The 13,443-nt window shown below is 34.5% G+C and overlaps 1 protein-coding gene across 2 annotated transcripts in view; it reads left to right on the top strand.

Annotated features, from left to right (window-relative positions):
• The window catches only part of SUSD1 (sushi domain containing 1), a 296,420-nt gene that overhangs the window by 231,278 nt on the left and 51,699 nt on the right, over positions 1-13,443 (top strand). For both annotated transcript variants that reach the window (XM_031942900.1, XM_031942890.1), the window contains exon 15: positions 9,568-9,607. In XM_031942900.1, coding sequence (XP_031798760.1) covers positions 9,568-9,607 — 40 coding nt within the window. The remainder of the gene's footprint in view (positions 1-9,567; positions 9,608-13,443) is intronic.

Genomic DNA, 13,443 nt, shown 5'->3' with positions numbered 1-13,443 from the left:
TCCAGGGTTTTAAAGTTGAGCAGAAAACTGGAGGAGTGGTGGGCACAAATGGTGGGCACACACATCAGCAATACCAAAGGAATATAGGGCTTTTAGAAGAAAAGTTACATTGGAGAAATAAGAAATTTGATATGTGGCTTTCTGAACATATAAGTAACATATAAGTATAACATATAAGTGTAACATATAAGAATGTTGGTTGCTTGGCAAAGGATGTGGTACTTCGAGGAAGAACTTGGATCTTGGAATCTGGATGATCTAATTGAAGAGAGCCTTAAGCTGAAAAATGAGGAGAAGGGCAGACAGTATCTGATTTAACCAGATTTGTTAAACTCTCAAGTCCAACAATTCAACATATCTAGTATTTATTAAAAATGCTTACTATCTTCAAGGTACCATTCTAGATACTTGGAATGCAAAAACACATAGGCTTACTTTCAAGAATATAGCATGTACACAGATAAATACATGGATGAGTAAATATATATATTGTCACCAGTGGATGGAACATGGGACTTAGTGTCTTGAATGAGTCAGAAAATAAGCATTTATTAAGTGCCTGCTATATGCTAAATACTGTGCTAAATGCTGAGGACCAAAAAAAAAAAAAGTATCTATTTTCAAGAAGATTACAACCTAAAGAGGGAAGACAACCCATTAAAAAAAAGCCGAAAAGTGGGGATGAAAGAGAAGTAGTGAAATCTGGTTCGAGGAATGTAGCTAGTAGGAAATAATTTGCTGGTCTATGAACCCTATTTAAATGTAGGAGGACTTCTTTGCTCTGCTTTCCATTGCTCCAATCAAAAGATGAGAGGTCATTGAGGGTTTGGAAGACCTGGTTCAAATCCCATTTTGAATATTTACTAACTATATGATACTTACCATCTGTGTTGCTTATCTTTCTCATCTATAAAATGATGGAATTGAGCTTGATGATCTCTAAAATCTCTTCTATCTATAAACATATGCTCTCCTTTCTCTCAATGATACTGAGTCTATTAAGTGGGGAAGTTGAGTCCAAAGATTAGCAACATTTACCCATGATATCAAATAAAAAGCTCATGGGATAAAGGAGAGATTTCATTACACCCTCCACTTATGTAGAGGACTCCTGCCACCTTGAAATCTGGGAAAGGGCAATGAAGAGGAAGAAATGTTTCATAAATCTCTGGTTTTCTTTCTTCCACCAATTCTAGATCTAGAGTGGATTTAAATTTCCATTTGGGCTTTGGAGATATCTTGGCTGTTGATTTTGTTAGGGTCCATCAAAGATGATCTGGTTTCTCCTTTCAGGCAGAGCCACTCTGAAACCACCTTACATGTTCATTATTCTCTTTTGGCTATGTGTAGATACATGGAATCTTGGAAAGCCTCTTCCTAGAAACGCCATGCAAAGGTTGCTTTGTCTCCTGTTGGATTACTGCATTTACTAGAAGACTCTGGCAGCCTTTTGGAACTTCCTTTATTCATTCTGTCTCTGATATCCATTCACTTAAGATCGTGAAGGAATAAACACAAGAGATTAAGGCTTCTAGGTGGGGAGATAAAGCAGCTGCCATTTTTGTTGCTGCTTTCTCTCCTCCCACATAAAGGCTTATAACAAGCAGCTCTTACTTCTCTTGTCACCAAGGAAGAGAGCGAGTTTTCATCTGCATGTTCAGTTCTAGCTCATCAGCAAATTTAAAAGGCTTTTTTGTTACTACATGGTAAGCTGACAGGAAATAGAAAATACATATGCATGCTGATGAGGAAGGGAGAAGGCAAGGCCTCTTATTATACAAATAAGGAATTCATCATACATTCAGTGAATTCCAACAGAAAGGATCTTAAAGACTCTTCCCTAAACTCATGATTTACTAGTTGTGATTTTTTTTTGTGAAATTTCCCTTATTAGTCCAAGATATGAGACTGCAGAGACTGTTTAAATTACCTGGGTCTTCATCTCTTCATCTCTAAAAGTGAAGGAGGAGGAGGAAGAGAAGGAGGAAGAGGAGAAAACAAATGCTTGTTTTTATGGAAAAGATGATCGTATTATTTTTTAGGATTAAAAGACAGAGAACTGGGAAAATGAAAGGTAATCCCTTACTTTCTGTTTAAAATAATAAGTAAGGACCCAGAAAAAAAAAAAAAGAAATATCCAGAGTGTGGGATCATGAGATTTTAGACAAGGAGAAACATTATTTTATTACAAGTCAGTCATTTCAGACAAAACTCAGTGCCAGAAAGTTATTTAATCAGGTTAGATTCCCAGCACTCAGGTTGGACACTAAAGATAGTTAGATATAGACACATATTTAAATGTCTGGAACTTTAAGAAAAAAAAATCAGATAAATTACAAGTCAGTGCCTGACATAAGTTGGGATAATAATGAAAAAATGATTGTGAAATGCTATGGAATCTTTCCCCCATATTCTGGAAGCTCCCTTTCTCCCATTACAACAAATTACCCTTTGATTCTTAGGAAATGACTCTTACTTCACTGAGAATACTGAACATATGACATCCTGTAACATGAGTTCTTACAATGCTAGGATTACTGAAAATCAAAACTAAAAAAATCTGGCTCACATCAGTGAGAAGCAACTGGCTTCCATTATGAAATCTTAGCTGACTGGCAGCTCTGCTTCTCCTTTCCTCTCCACATCAGAATTTTTCCTGTATCATTATCTCAGCTCTCTTCTTTCCCTTCTAACTGCTAGATTCTGTGACCTGCATTCTGCTCATGTCATTCTGCTTCAGTCAGAACTGACATTGCCAACCATTTCCTCCTCCTCCTCTCAGAAACATTCTTGTCCCTGATCCTCAGTGACGCTGCATTATTCTCTGTCCTCTTATCATCATGATTGCACATTCTATGTCCCTTTTATGAGTTCCTCTTCCATCTGCCTTAAAACTTCAAGTATTCTTTAATGTTTTATCCTTGGCCTTCTCTCCTGATAACTGGCTCAATCTGCTACTTCAGAAAGGACTCTAGCCATACTTCATTCCCCATCTGACTTGATTGGCAGAGTGAAGCCTTCTCATCCTCTTCAACAATTGCTTTGCCTTACATAGGTATCCTTTCCCTCCAACTGTTCTAGTTCTGAATTATCTTCTTTATCCCTCACTTCCCATTCTTCACTCCTGCTTCATATTAAAAGATAAGTTCCTTGTAAATAAGGACTTCTTGTATTACTCCTACTCCTACCTTACTATTGTAATTGGCAGAAAATGCTTAATAAATATTTGTCATCATTTCAGTTATGTCTTTTTTTTCATGACTTCATTTGGATTTTCTTGGCAAAGATATTGGAAGGGGTTTGCCAATTCCTTCTCCAGCTCATTTTACAGATGAGAAAACTGAAGCAAATAGGATTAAATGACTTGCCCAGGATCACACAGCTAGTAAGTTTCTGGGGCTAGATTTGAACTTGGGAGGATGAGAGCTGGTGTTCTATTCACTGTGCCACCTAGTTGCCTAGTATTCTCTCTAATTAAACTCCTAACTTTTTCCATGATCCCATTCATCTCCACAACTCATTTTCCTTTCTCATCTCTACTTAGAGAAATTCCCCAAGGGATTTGAAGCCCAGAATGATCCCAGCTGCAAATGATCTCTTTTTCTTTAGAAGTCCTACCATATCTCTTTGTACCTCTCTCAGGAAAAGAAAGAGAAGGGAATAAACATTATCATAACCTGTTATATTTATTTGTGTCTTTATATGAATAGTACCAAAAGGTTTGCAGATTGTCATCAATTTTTGCTTTTGTGATGTTTTGGCTTAGTCTGGTCTCACATGAAGCCCTCAGCAGCCTCATTTTCTCCTTAACTCTTTTAACTGTTTTGTGAGACAAAGGGTCACATCATCTTTTAACTTCCTCTGTAGTGTTTTTCAAATAAGCAAATATTTTAAAACAGTGCTACCTTTGATTTCCATAGTTTCATTACTTTTCAAAGAGATCAGGCACTTTTAAAAGAGATCAGGAATTTGCCAGGAATTTTCAAGGCCATTTCTGAGCTGTTTTGGCCTGCAAAGAGCAGTTTCAGTTAAACGTGACTAAGAAATTATGACAGAGTCCTTGCCTTAACTTTCAAACATTTCCTGTTTTTCTGAATGCTTTAGACAGGATGGATTATAAATCCTAGATCCTCATCTTTATCTCTTTTTCTAATTGGGTATTGGTTGTAACTTTTGATCTCAACAGTCTAACACACATTAACATTTCCTGTCTATTTAGGTTATAGTGTATGTGTGTGTGTGTGTGGGGGGGTATATGTACATGCACATGATATTGTTCAGTTCCCCACAAAAGTCCTTCTGCACTGTTTTTATTTCTCAAAAGTGATTCTAGAAAATACAAGTTTTTGCAGATTCTTCTGAACTAGAAACAATTCAAACGTGATTCTGGTGAAGTTATACCCAATATACTCACTATCTGTGCTCTGGGGGTCAGTGCCTCTTCGATTTCTTTTCTCTTCTTTCACTCCTTTCATCTACCCCTGGGTAATTTCTTTCTGAAACAAGAAAACAAGACCCTATACAGCTAATCAAATCTTATGTGCCATCTGTTGAAGAAAATAGAATTTTATGAAGAACTTAATGAGATCTTACAAACCAAATTCATATATATCTTAATATTCCAATGGCTTTAATGCAAAGATAGTTATAGGATGAGATTTTTTTTTAAATGCCTTGGGAGTTGTAGTTTAAAAATTCAAATAAACAAAAAGTTGAAATATAGATAATAAAAATAGATAAAGCTGAAAAACAAACAAAATTTATTTTATTAATAAACTAGGGGTAATTGTTTGAAAAGACTAATAAAACAGACAAAATCCTTAGCTAATTTGATAATTCTTAAAATAAAGGATACCAAATAAATAGTCAAGGATTAAAAATAATTCATTTTGGGGGCAGCTAGGTGGTATAGTGGATAGAGTACCAGCCCTGAAGGAGAACCTGAGTTCAAATCTGTTCTCAGACACATAATACTTCCTAGCTGTATGGTCCTGGCAAGTCACTTAACCCCATTTGCCTTAGCAACAAAAGCAAAAAAAAAAAAAAAGAATTTATTTCCAATGAAAAGCAATGGAGATTATTGGAAACTATTTTGTCCAGTTACATGCCAGCAAAAATGCTATATTAAATAAATTAGAAGAATATTTAAAATTTTAAATATTTAGGTTAAGAAAATGAAAAATAAAAATTTAAACAACCCAGCCTTAGAGAAGGAAATTGACAAACCATAAATTCACCAAGGAAAAGATTATAGGCCCAGATGCATTTATAAGTAAATCCTGTTAAATATTCAAAGAATAATTAATTGTGATATTATACAATTTGCAAAAAATAGATAAAGAAAGAATTCTACCAGATCCTTTTTATTAGATAAATTTGGTTCTCTGCATGTTCAGTTCTAGCTCATCAGCAAATTTAAAAGGCTTTTTTGTTACTACATGGTATATATATATATATATATATATATATATATATGAGTATACATGAAAAAATATTGGATAAAAAATTATCAGATTAAAAATCTGAGGATTCAGAAACATATTGAAAAAATTACTCACTTTTTCACATGTTAGCTTTATAGTAGGTATATAGGATTGACTAAATATTAGGAAAATAATAAGCATAATTGATCATATTTACAAAAAAAACTAGTATCATTGAGGTATTAACTGATAATATAAAATACTCATTTCTATTAAAAGTCAAACAAGCATTTTTTAAGCTCTTACTATATGTCAAGTACTGGACATAGGCATAGGTACTGGAGATACAAATACAAAGAATGAAACAGACCTGCCCTCAAAGATTTTATATTCCAAAGAGGAGTTAACAAATACATGTATAAGTACATTTAGAAATTCAAAAACAAATATATGGAAATTTAAGACTAGGGCAACACAAGATAGAAAGGAGAACATTAGAGGAGGCATCTTGTAGAAGAAGCTGTTTGAACTATATCTTGAAGAAAAAGAATCCTTTGAAGCAAATGTAAGGAGAAAATGTATTCCAGCCATGGTGCTGGACAGTGACAAGGCATAATGATTAGAGTTGAAGAGGTGTATGAGAAACAGAAGAAAAGTCAATCTGGCTGGATTACAACAGAGAGATGATGTACAATGAATTTGGAAAGGTAGGTTGGGCCCAGATAGTGAAGAGTTTTAAAAGTTGAAAGAGACATTTATATTTTATCCTAGAAGTATAAGGTTACCATTGGAGTTAACTCCAAATTAAGGCCAGGGTCTGGGCTTAAGGGAAATGGAATTGAATAGGGAGAGATTTATAGTGGGGAGGCCATTTATGAGATAATTAGGTAAGGCTAAGGAAAAGAGAAGAACTTGAATTAAGGTGAGAAAAGAAAAGGGGTCAGTTACAAAAGATATTGTAGAGATAGAAACTGCAAGATTTGGCAAGTAATTGGATATGAAAGAGGAAGGAGAATGAGATGAGTATAAAACTGAAGTTATGAACCTGAGAGACTAAAAGAGACTTTCTACAGAATAGGGAGGTTTGGGTGGATATTTTGAAAGTGGGATAAAGAAAAAATTTTTTTGGAACAAAGGGTTTTGCAATTGTCAATGCTGAAAAATTAACCATGCATATATTTGTAAATAAAAAGCTGTAATAATAATAAAAAAAGAAAAATAAATTAAAATGCATAAACTTTGAAAAAAAAAAGACCTGATGAGAAAACTGAGGTCAAGGTTGGGTCAAAGGTAAAAATCACACAGCATTAGCAGAATCAGAATTCAGATCTATAGCCTTTGATTTCAAATCCAGTATTCTTTTCATTATTCCATATTCCTCTTTAGATGGTGACTACATCCATCATTGGTCATTACAATTACACAAACTGTTATGCTGTCTTTTAGAGTTAGTTTCATTTACATTATTATAATTCTTGTATCTATTGTTCTCTTGTTTCTGTTTACTTTGATCCTTGAATATAAAAACTTTTTCATTTTTTGTCTTCGTATCATCAATATCAACATCAACATCTGGAATATAGAAAATGTTCAACAAATCCTCATTGAATTGAACTTTGTTATAAGTCATCTGCTAGATTGTTACCTTTTCCCCCTCACTTTATTTGTATTTGAGTGATCTTTTTGTAATTTAATGTTTTATTTTTACCAAAAAAAAAAAGAAAGAAAAAATTTTGAGTTCTTTGGACATGTTAGCTTTGAGATGTCTCTGGAACATCCAGTTTGAAATGTCTAATAGATAATTGGTGTTCTAAAACTAAAACTCTGGAGGGATTTGTGGGTTGGAGGGATATATCTATATGGAGATGATAATTAAACCCAAAGGAACTGATGAGGTCAACAAGAGAAGAGGACCAAGGATGGAACATTATGGAATTCACACAAGGGAGTTAAGATCATCTTGTGGATCTTGAGAAAGAAAAGGAAATCAAATAGGCAAAAAAAGGAGTGATGAGGAGGATATATATATATATATATATATATATATATATATATATATATATTTTAAGGATGAGAGAAATTTGGGTATATTTGAAAACAATAAGAAAGGAAGCAATAAATAGTTCAGTTAATCAGTCAAAAAGCATTTATTAAGTGCTTTATATGTTCCAGTCACTAAGCTAAAGCGCTAGAAATTCCAAAAAAGAAAAATGTAAAAGGCCATTCCTTATTGATATGGAAAGATTAAAAGATCAATCTTCTGAGGAAGACAGAAAAGGATGAAATTAAGGGTACATATAAGAGGGCTTTGCCTTAGAAGAAGAGTCAGCTCATTATTAAAAGTTGGTGGAATATAGGAAAGTAGGGACGATATTAAGGGGTTTTGAGAAGTCAAAGGGAAAAATTAGAGGTCATGGTTAATGGGCTCAATTTTCCTCAGTAAAGTAAGAGCTAAGGACTTTAGCTGTGTGGGAGACTGGATAAGATCAGAAAAAATTCAGAATAAAGTTAGCATATAACTTTTTTTCCTTTCTTTCTTCCTTTCTTCCCCATTCTAGAGATGTCTATCATTAGACACAATTATGTGTTTGGGTATATATGTGTGTGTGTGTGTGTGTGTGTGTGTGTGTGTATACACACACATGTGTATATACATATATATTTTAAATTATTATATATATACTTCTATTTATCAATTCTTTCTTTGGATGCAGATAATATCTTCCTTCATAGGTTATTTGTAGTTATTTTGGATTAATTTATAGTTTAATAATAGTCAAAATGATTTAGTTGCTCAAAATTGTTTTTAAAACAATATTGCTGTTACTGTATAAAACATTCTCTTATTCTGCTCATTTCATTCTTTGTTATTTTGTGCAAATCTTCCATCTTTTTCTAAAATCATCAAGCTCATCATTTCTAATAGCATAGTAGTATTTCATCATGATCATATACCACAACTTGTTCAACCAATCCCCAATTGACAGGCATCCTTACATTTTCTAGTTCTTTGCCACCATAAAGTGAACTGAACAAAGAGAGCTGCTATAAATATTTTAGAATATACAGGTTATTTTCCTTTTTCTTTAATGATTTTTAGAAACATCTAAAAGTAGTATCAGTTATTTCTATTAGGCAGAAGTACAACAGTGGTGGGGCATTCTGAAATTGGTATCTCATATACAAGTAAGAGGATCATAACTTTTGAGGCAGAAGGGACCTTAGCAATCAACCCCCTCCCCCACTTTTTAAAAATAGTATTTTATTTTTCCAAATACATGCAAAGATAGTTTTCAACATTCACCTTTTTAAAACCTTGTATTCCAAATTTTTTCCCCCTCTCTCCTGCCACTTCCCAAGACAACAAGCAGTCTGCTATAAGTTAAACATGTGTAATACTTCTAAATATATTTCCATATTCATCATGCGGCACACACACAAAAAAATCAAATCAAGAGGGAAAAAATAACATGAGAAGGAAAAAAAACAAGCAAACAAATAACAAAAACAAAAGATGAAAATACTATCCTTTGATCCACATTTTGTCTCCATAGTTGTCTCTCTGAATGTGGATGGCACCTTCTATCACAAGTCTATTGGAAATTTCTTGACTCATTTCATTGTTGAAAAGAGCCAAGTCCATTGCAATTTATCATCACATAATCTTCTTGTTTTTGTGTACAATGTCCTCTTGGTTCTTTCTCAATTCACTGCTTAGTTCATCTAAGTCTCAACCCACTTATTTTGCAAGTGCACAACTGAGACTATTTGTCACTTTCCCTAAAGTCATATAAATAGGAAGGTACAATCAGGTTTTGAACCAAAGGCCTCTCCATTCTAACCGTCATGCCACAAAAAAGCTCTAAGCGGTTTAGTATTTTGTCCAAGGTCACATTAGCACTGAGGTATTTAGTGCTAAGATTTAAACTCAGGTTCTCTGACTCCAAGTCTGATACATTTTCACTGTGCCAATGGATCTGGCTATACTCTTCATGGAGATACATATATCCATGATTGCATACATATATTGAGGAATTATTTAGCTCTTGTTGAACCTGCCTTGCCTCTCAGTTCCAGAGAAACAGGTATAATGTGATCATTATTTCTGGGGACAATAATTGTGTTAATGTCTTTTCCTTTGCAGGTGAGAAGACAATCCTGTGTAGTTTGGGCTGAAGTGAAAGGTAAAGCCATTTGCTGCTTCTCTTCTTGCATTTCATTCTTTCCTCATCTTCCCCTCCACTCCCACTCCCAATATTCCTGCCAATGGGCAACCACATCTACAGCCACAAGAGCCAGCTTAATTGCTGCAAGTTATGCATTTACACAGAGGTACTTACAGTAAGGGTTGAAGAGGGACAGTATCTGATTCATCTGGGAAATTTAGTTACACCCAAAGGATTTCCTTGAAAAGACTTTGGCTTTCAGGCATGAAATTGGTGGAGAATTATTTTAGGGAGTTTCTTCATTTCATTTGGGCCTTTCTAGTTGGATGTGAAATAGCATAGCCTATAAAAAAAGTAATTCTGAGCATTTATTATGTCTTTGTGACGTGATTTTATTGGTAGTAGCTGTTCTGCACGTTTAAAACTAGTTCAGACTGGGTAGAAGAATTTCCTGGGTTTTGTACAAATAGTGCTCCTTCCTTCCCCGACTCCTGGCACATACACTCTCCCAACCCCAACCCCTGACCTTGGCCTCAGAATCCCTGGTTTCCTCCAAAGCACAGCTCCTGTGTCACTTCTGGCATAAAACCTTTCATGATTTGCTCCCCTCCTTCCTTCCTGGTATTCTCTCTTTCGAAAAAGACACAGTTAATTACTTAGTATATACTTGATATGCTCTTTTAGGGGAAGAAATGTGTGTGTCAATTTTAAAGATAGGTATCAGCTATTGCTGTTATTATCATTGTCCACTTCTCTCTCCTTGACATCACTCTTACTAGGAAAGTATCTTGATACAATAAGAAGAGAGCTATATTTTGGGGAAAAAATTGGAAAATCAGGCTTCTAGTGCTGACTTTATAATTTACTTGTACAATGTGTAACTCTATGGACCTATGACCTCTCTGAGCCTCAGTTTGCTCAGTTATAAAATGAAGAAGATGGACCAGATAAATGATTTCTAAAATCCCTTCTAATGCTAAATCTATGGTGCAGACCAATGGTTTTGTGAGAGAAACTTGGAGAAATTCAAGGCTAATATGGATCCCCTTTGCAAGTTCTGGCCCAACTTTTGTCTTTGTCTAATGCCAGAAAGAATTCTGATAAAAAATGAGGCAGAATGGGTGAGGAAGCAAAGAACCACTGAAAGATTCAGAAGATGGGGGTTCAGTTTATAACTCTGTCACTTAACTGTATGTGACTCAAGTTCCTAACTGCTCTAAACTTTAGAAAAGTGAAGATTGGGGCAACTGGATGATACAGTGAATAGAGCGCCAGCTCTGGCATCAGAAAGATTTGAGTTCAAATCTTGCCTGAGACACTTAGTGGCTGTGTGACCCTATGTAAGTAATTTAATCCTGATTGTTCCCAGAAAAAAATAGAATAGTGAGGTGTCTGATAACAATAAATCAAGTATTATAACAATAATAACCCACACTTGTGTTGTGCTTTGCAGATTATCAAACCTTTCTCCACAATCACCCTGTGAAATTTTGCCCTTCATAGACAGTGAGTTTTTTAAATTGAAGATTTAAGGCAACCCAGTGTCTGTTGTCATTGTATCTCCAATAGCATGTGCTCACATAGTGTCTTGGTCAAATTTTGATAATCATCACAATATTTCAAACTTTTCATTATTATTTTAACTGTTTTGATGATCTGTTATCACTGAACTTTGCTATTACTATTATAATTGTTTTGGGGCATCCTTAGTTGCACCCATATAAGACTAAATATTGTATGTGTTCTCACTCTTTCACCTACTGGCCACTATGTATCTCTCCCTCTCCATGGGTTTCTCTAATCCTTAAGATATGACGTAAGTTAATTAATAACTCTACAATGACCTGTAAGTGTTTAAGTGAGAGGAAGAAGCAAGCAAACTTCATTATTGTCTTATTTTTGAGAAAATGCCACAGTCATCCCAATCTTTAGCAATCACCACCTTCATCAATTGGTAGCCATCAATATCAAGGCAAGACCCTCAACCAGCAAAAAGATTATGACTTGCTGAGGGCTCAGATGATGGTTAGTATTTTTAGCAGTATTTTTTAGTTAAGGTATGTGCATTTTTAAAGACATAATAGAATTGTACACTAAATAGACAACAGTATAGTATAAATATGACTTTTATATATATGGAAAACACAAAAAACTCTTGTGATTCACTTTATTTCAATACTAGCTTTATTGTGATGGTCAGGAATGCAATCCACATCTCTAAAATGGGGATAACAATGTTAGTCTTACCTACAGGTATACCTTGAAGATATATGGATAACATTTCAAGTCTTCTGTCTCACAAGGTTAAAGACTTGGTCTATAGTTATCATCCCCCATACAGAAGCTTCCCTTGCTGACAGAGTTTTCCTTACAGGACTTCCAAACTCTTGAACAAACATATATAATTTTTAAAATTATTTATTTATTTATTTATTTACAAAGCATATGCATGGGTAATTTTTCCAACATTGACCCTTGCAAAATCTTTTGTTCCAAATTTTTCCCTCCTTTCCCCACCCCCTTCCCTAGCTGGCAAGTAGTCTAATCCCATGTTAATTATGTTGAAATATATGTTAAATCCAATATAGGTATACATATTTATATAGTTATCTTGCTGCATAAGAAAAATCAGATCAAGAAGGAAGGAAAAGAAAAACTGAGAAAGAAAACAAAATGAAAGCAAATAACAACATGGAGAGTGAGGATGCTCTTGTGCTCTACACTCTGTTCCCATGGTTCTCTCTCTGGGTGTAGATGTCTCTTTTCATCACTGAACAAGTGGAACTGGTTTGAATCCTCTCATTTTTGAAGAGAGCCACATCCATCAGAATTGATCATTATATACTCTTGTTGTTGCTGTGTATAATGATCTCCTGGTTCTGCTCAATTCACTTAGCATCAGTTCATGTAAGCCTCTCCAAGCCTCTCTGAAATCATCCTGCTGGTCATTTCTTACAGAGCAATAATATTCCATAACATTCATATACCATAATTTATTCAGCCATTCTCCAATTGATAGGCATCCACTTAGTTTCCAGTTTCTTGCCACTACAAAGAGACCTGCCACAAACATTTTTGCACATACAAATCCCTTTCCCTTCTTTATGATCTCTTTGGGATATAAGCCCAGTAGAAACACTGCTGGATCAAAGGGAATGCACAGTTTGATAACTTTTTGAGCATAGTTCCAAATTGCTCTCCAGAATGGTTGGATCCATTCACAATTCCACCAACAATGTATCAGTGTCCCAGTTTTCCCACATCCCCTCCAACATTCATCATTATCTTTTCCTGTCATCTTAACCAATCTGACAGGTGTGTAGTGTATCTCAGAGTTGTCTTAATTTGCATTTCTCTGATCAGTAGTGATTTGGAACACCTTTTCATATGACTAGAAATGGTTTCAGTTTCTTCATCTGAAAATTGTCTCTTCATATACTTTGACCCTTTATCAATTAAAAATGGCTTGAATTTTTATAAATTTGAATCAATTTTCTATGTATTTTACAAATGAGGTCTTTATCAGAACCTTTGAATGTAAAAATGTTTTCCCAGTTTATTGTTAACCTTCTAATCTTGTCTGCATTAGTTTTGTTTGTACAAAAGCTTTTCAATTTGACATAATCAAAATTTTCAATTTTGTGATCAATAATGATCTCTAGTTCTTCTTTGGTCACAAATTCCTTCCTCCTCCACAAATCTGAGAGGTAAACTATCCTATGTTCTTCTAATTTCAAACATACATAATTTGAGAAAAATGTTTAGTTTATTCAGAAAAGGAACCACAAAGAAAAAGAAGTGGTCAGGGGACTAGATTTTTCTAGTTGAGTCCATGCTCTAAGGAGAAGTTTCAG

Source organism: Sarcophilus harrisii, chromosome 1, assembly GCF_902635505.1.
Source record: "Sarcophilus harrisii chromosome 1, mSarHar1.11, whole genome shotgun sequence".
NCBI classification, from domain to species: domain Eukaryota; kingdom Metazoa; phylum Chordata; class Mammalia; order Dasyuromorphia; family Dasyuridae; genus Sarcophilus; species Sarcophilus harrisii.
The sequence above is the reverse complement of the archived record's forward strand: the minus strand, read 5'-3'. Positions and strand labels throughout refer to the sequence as shown.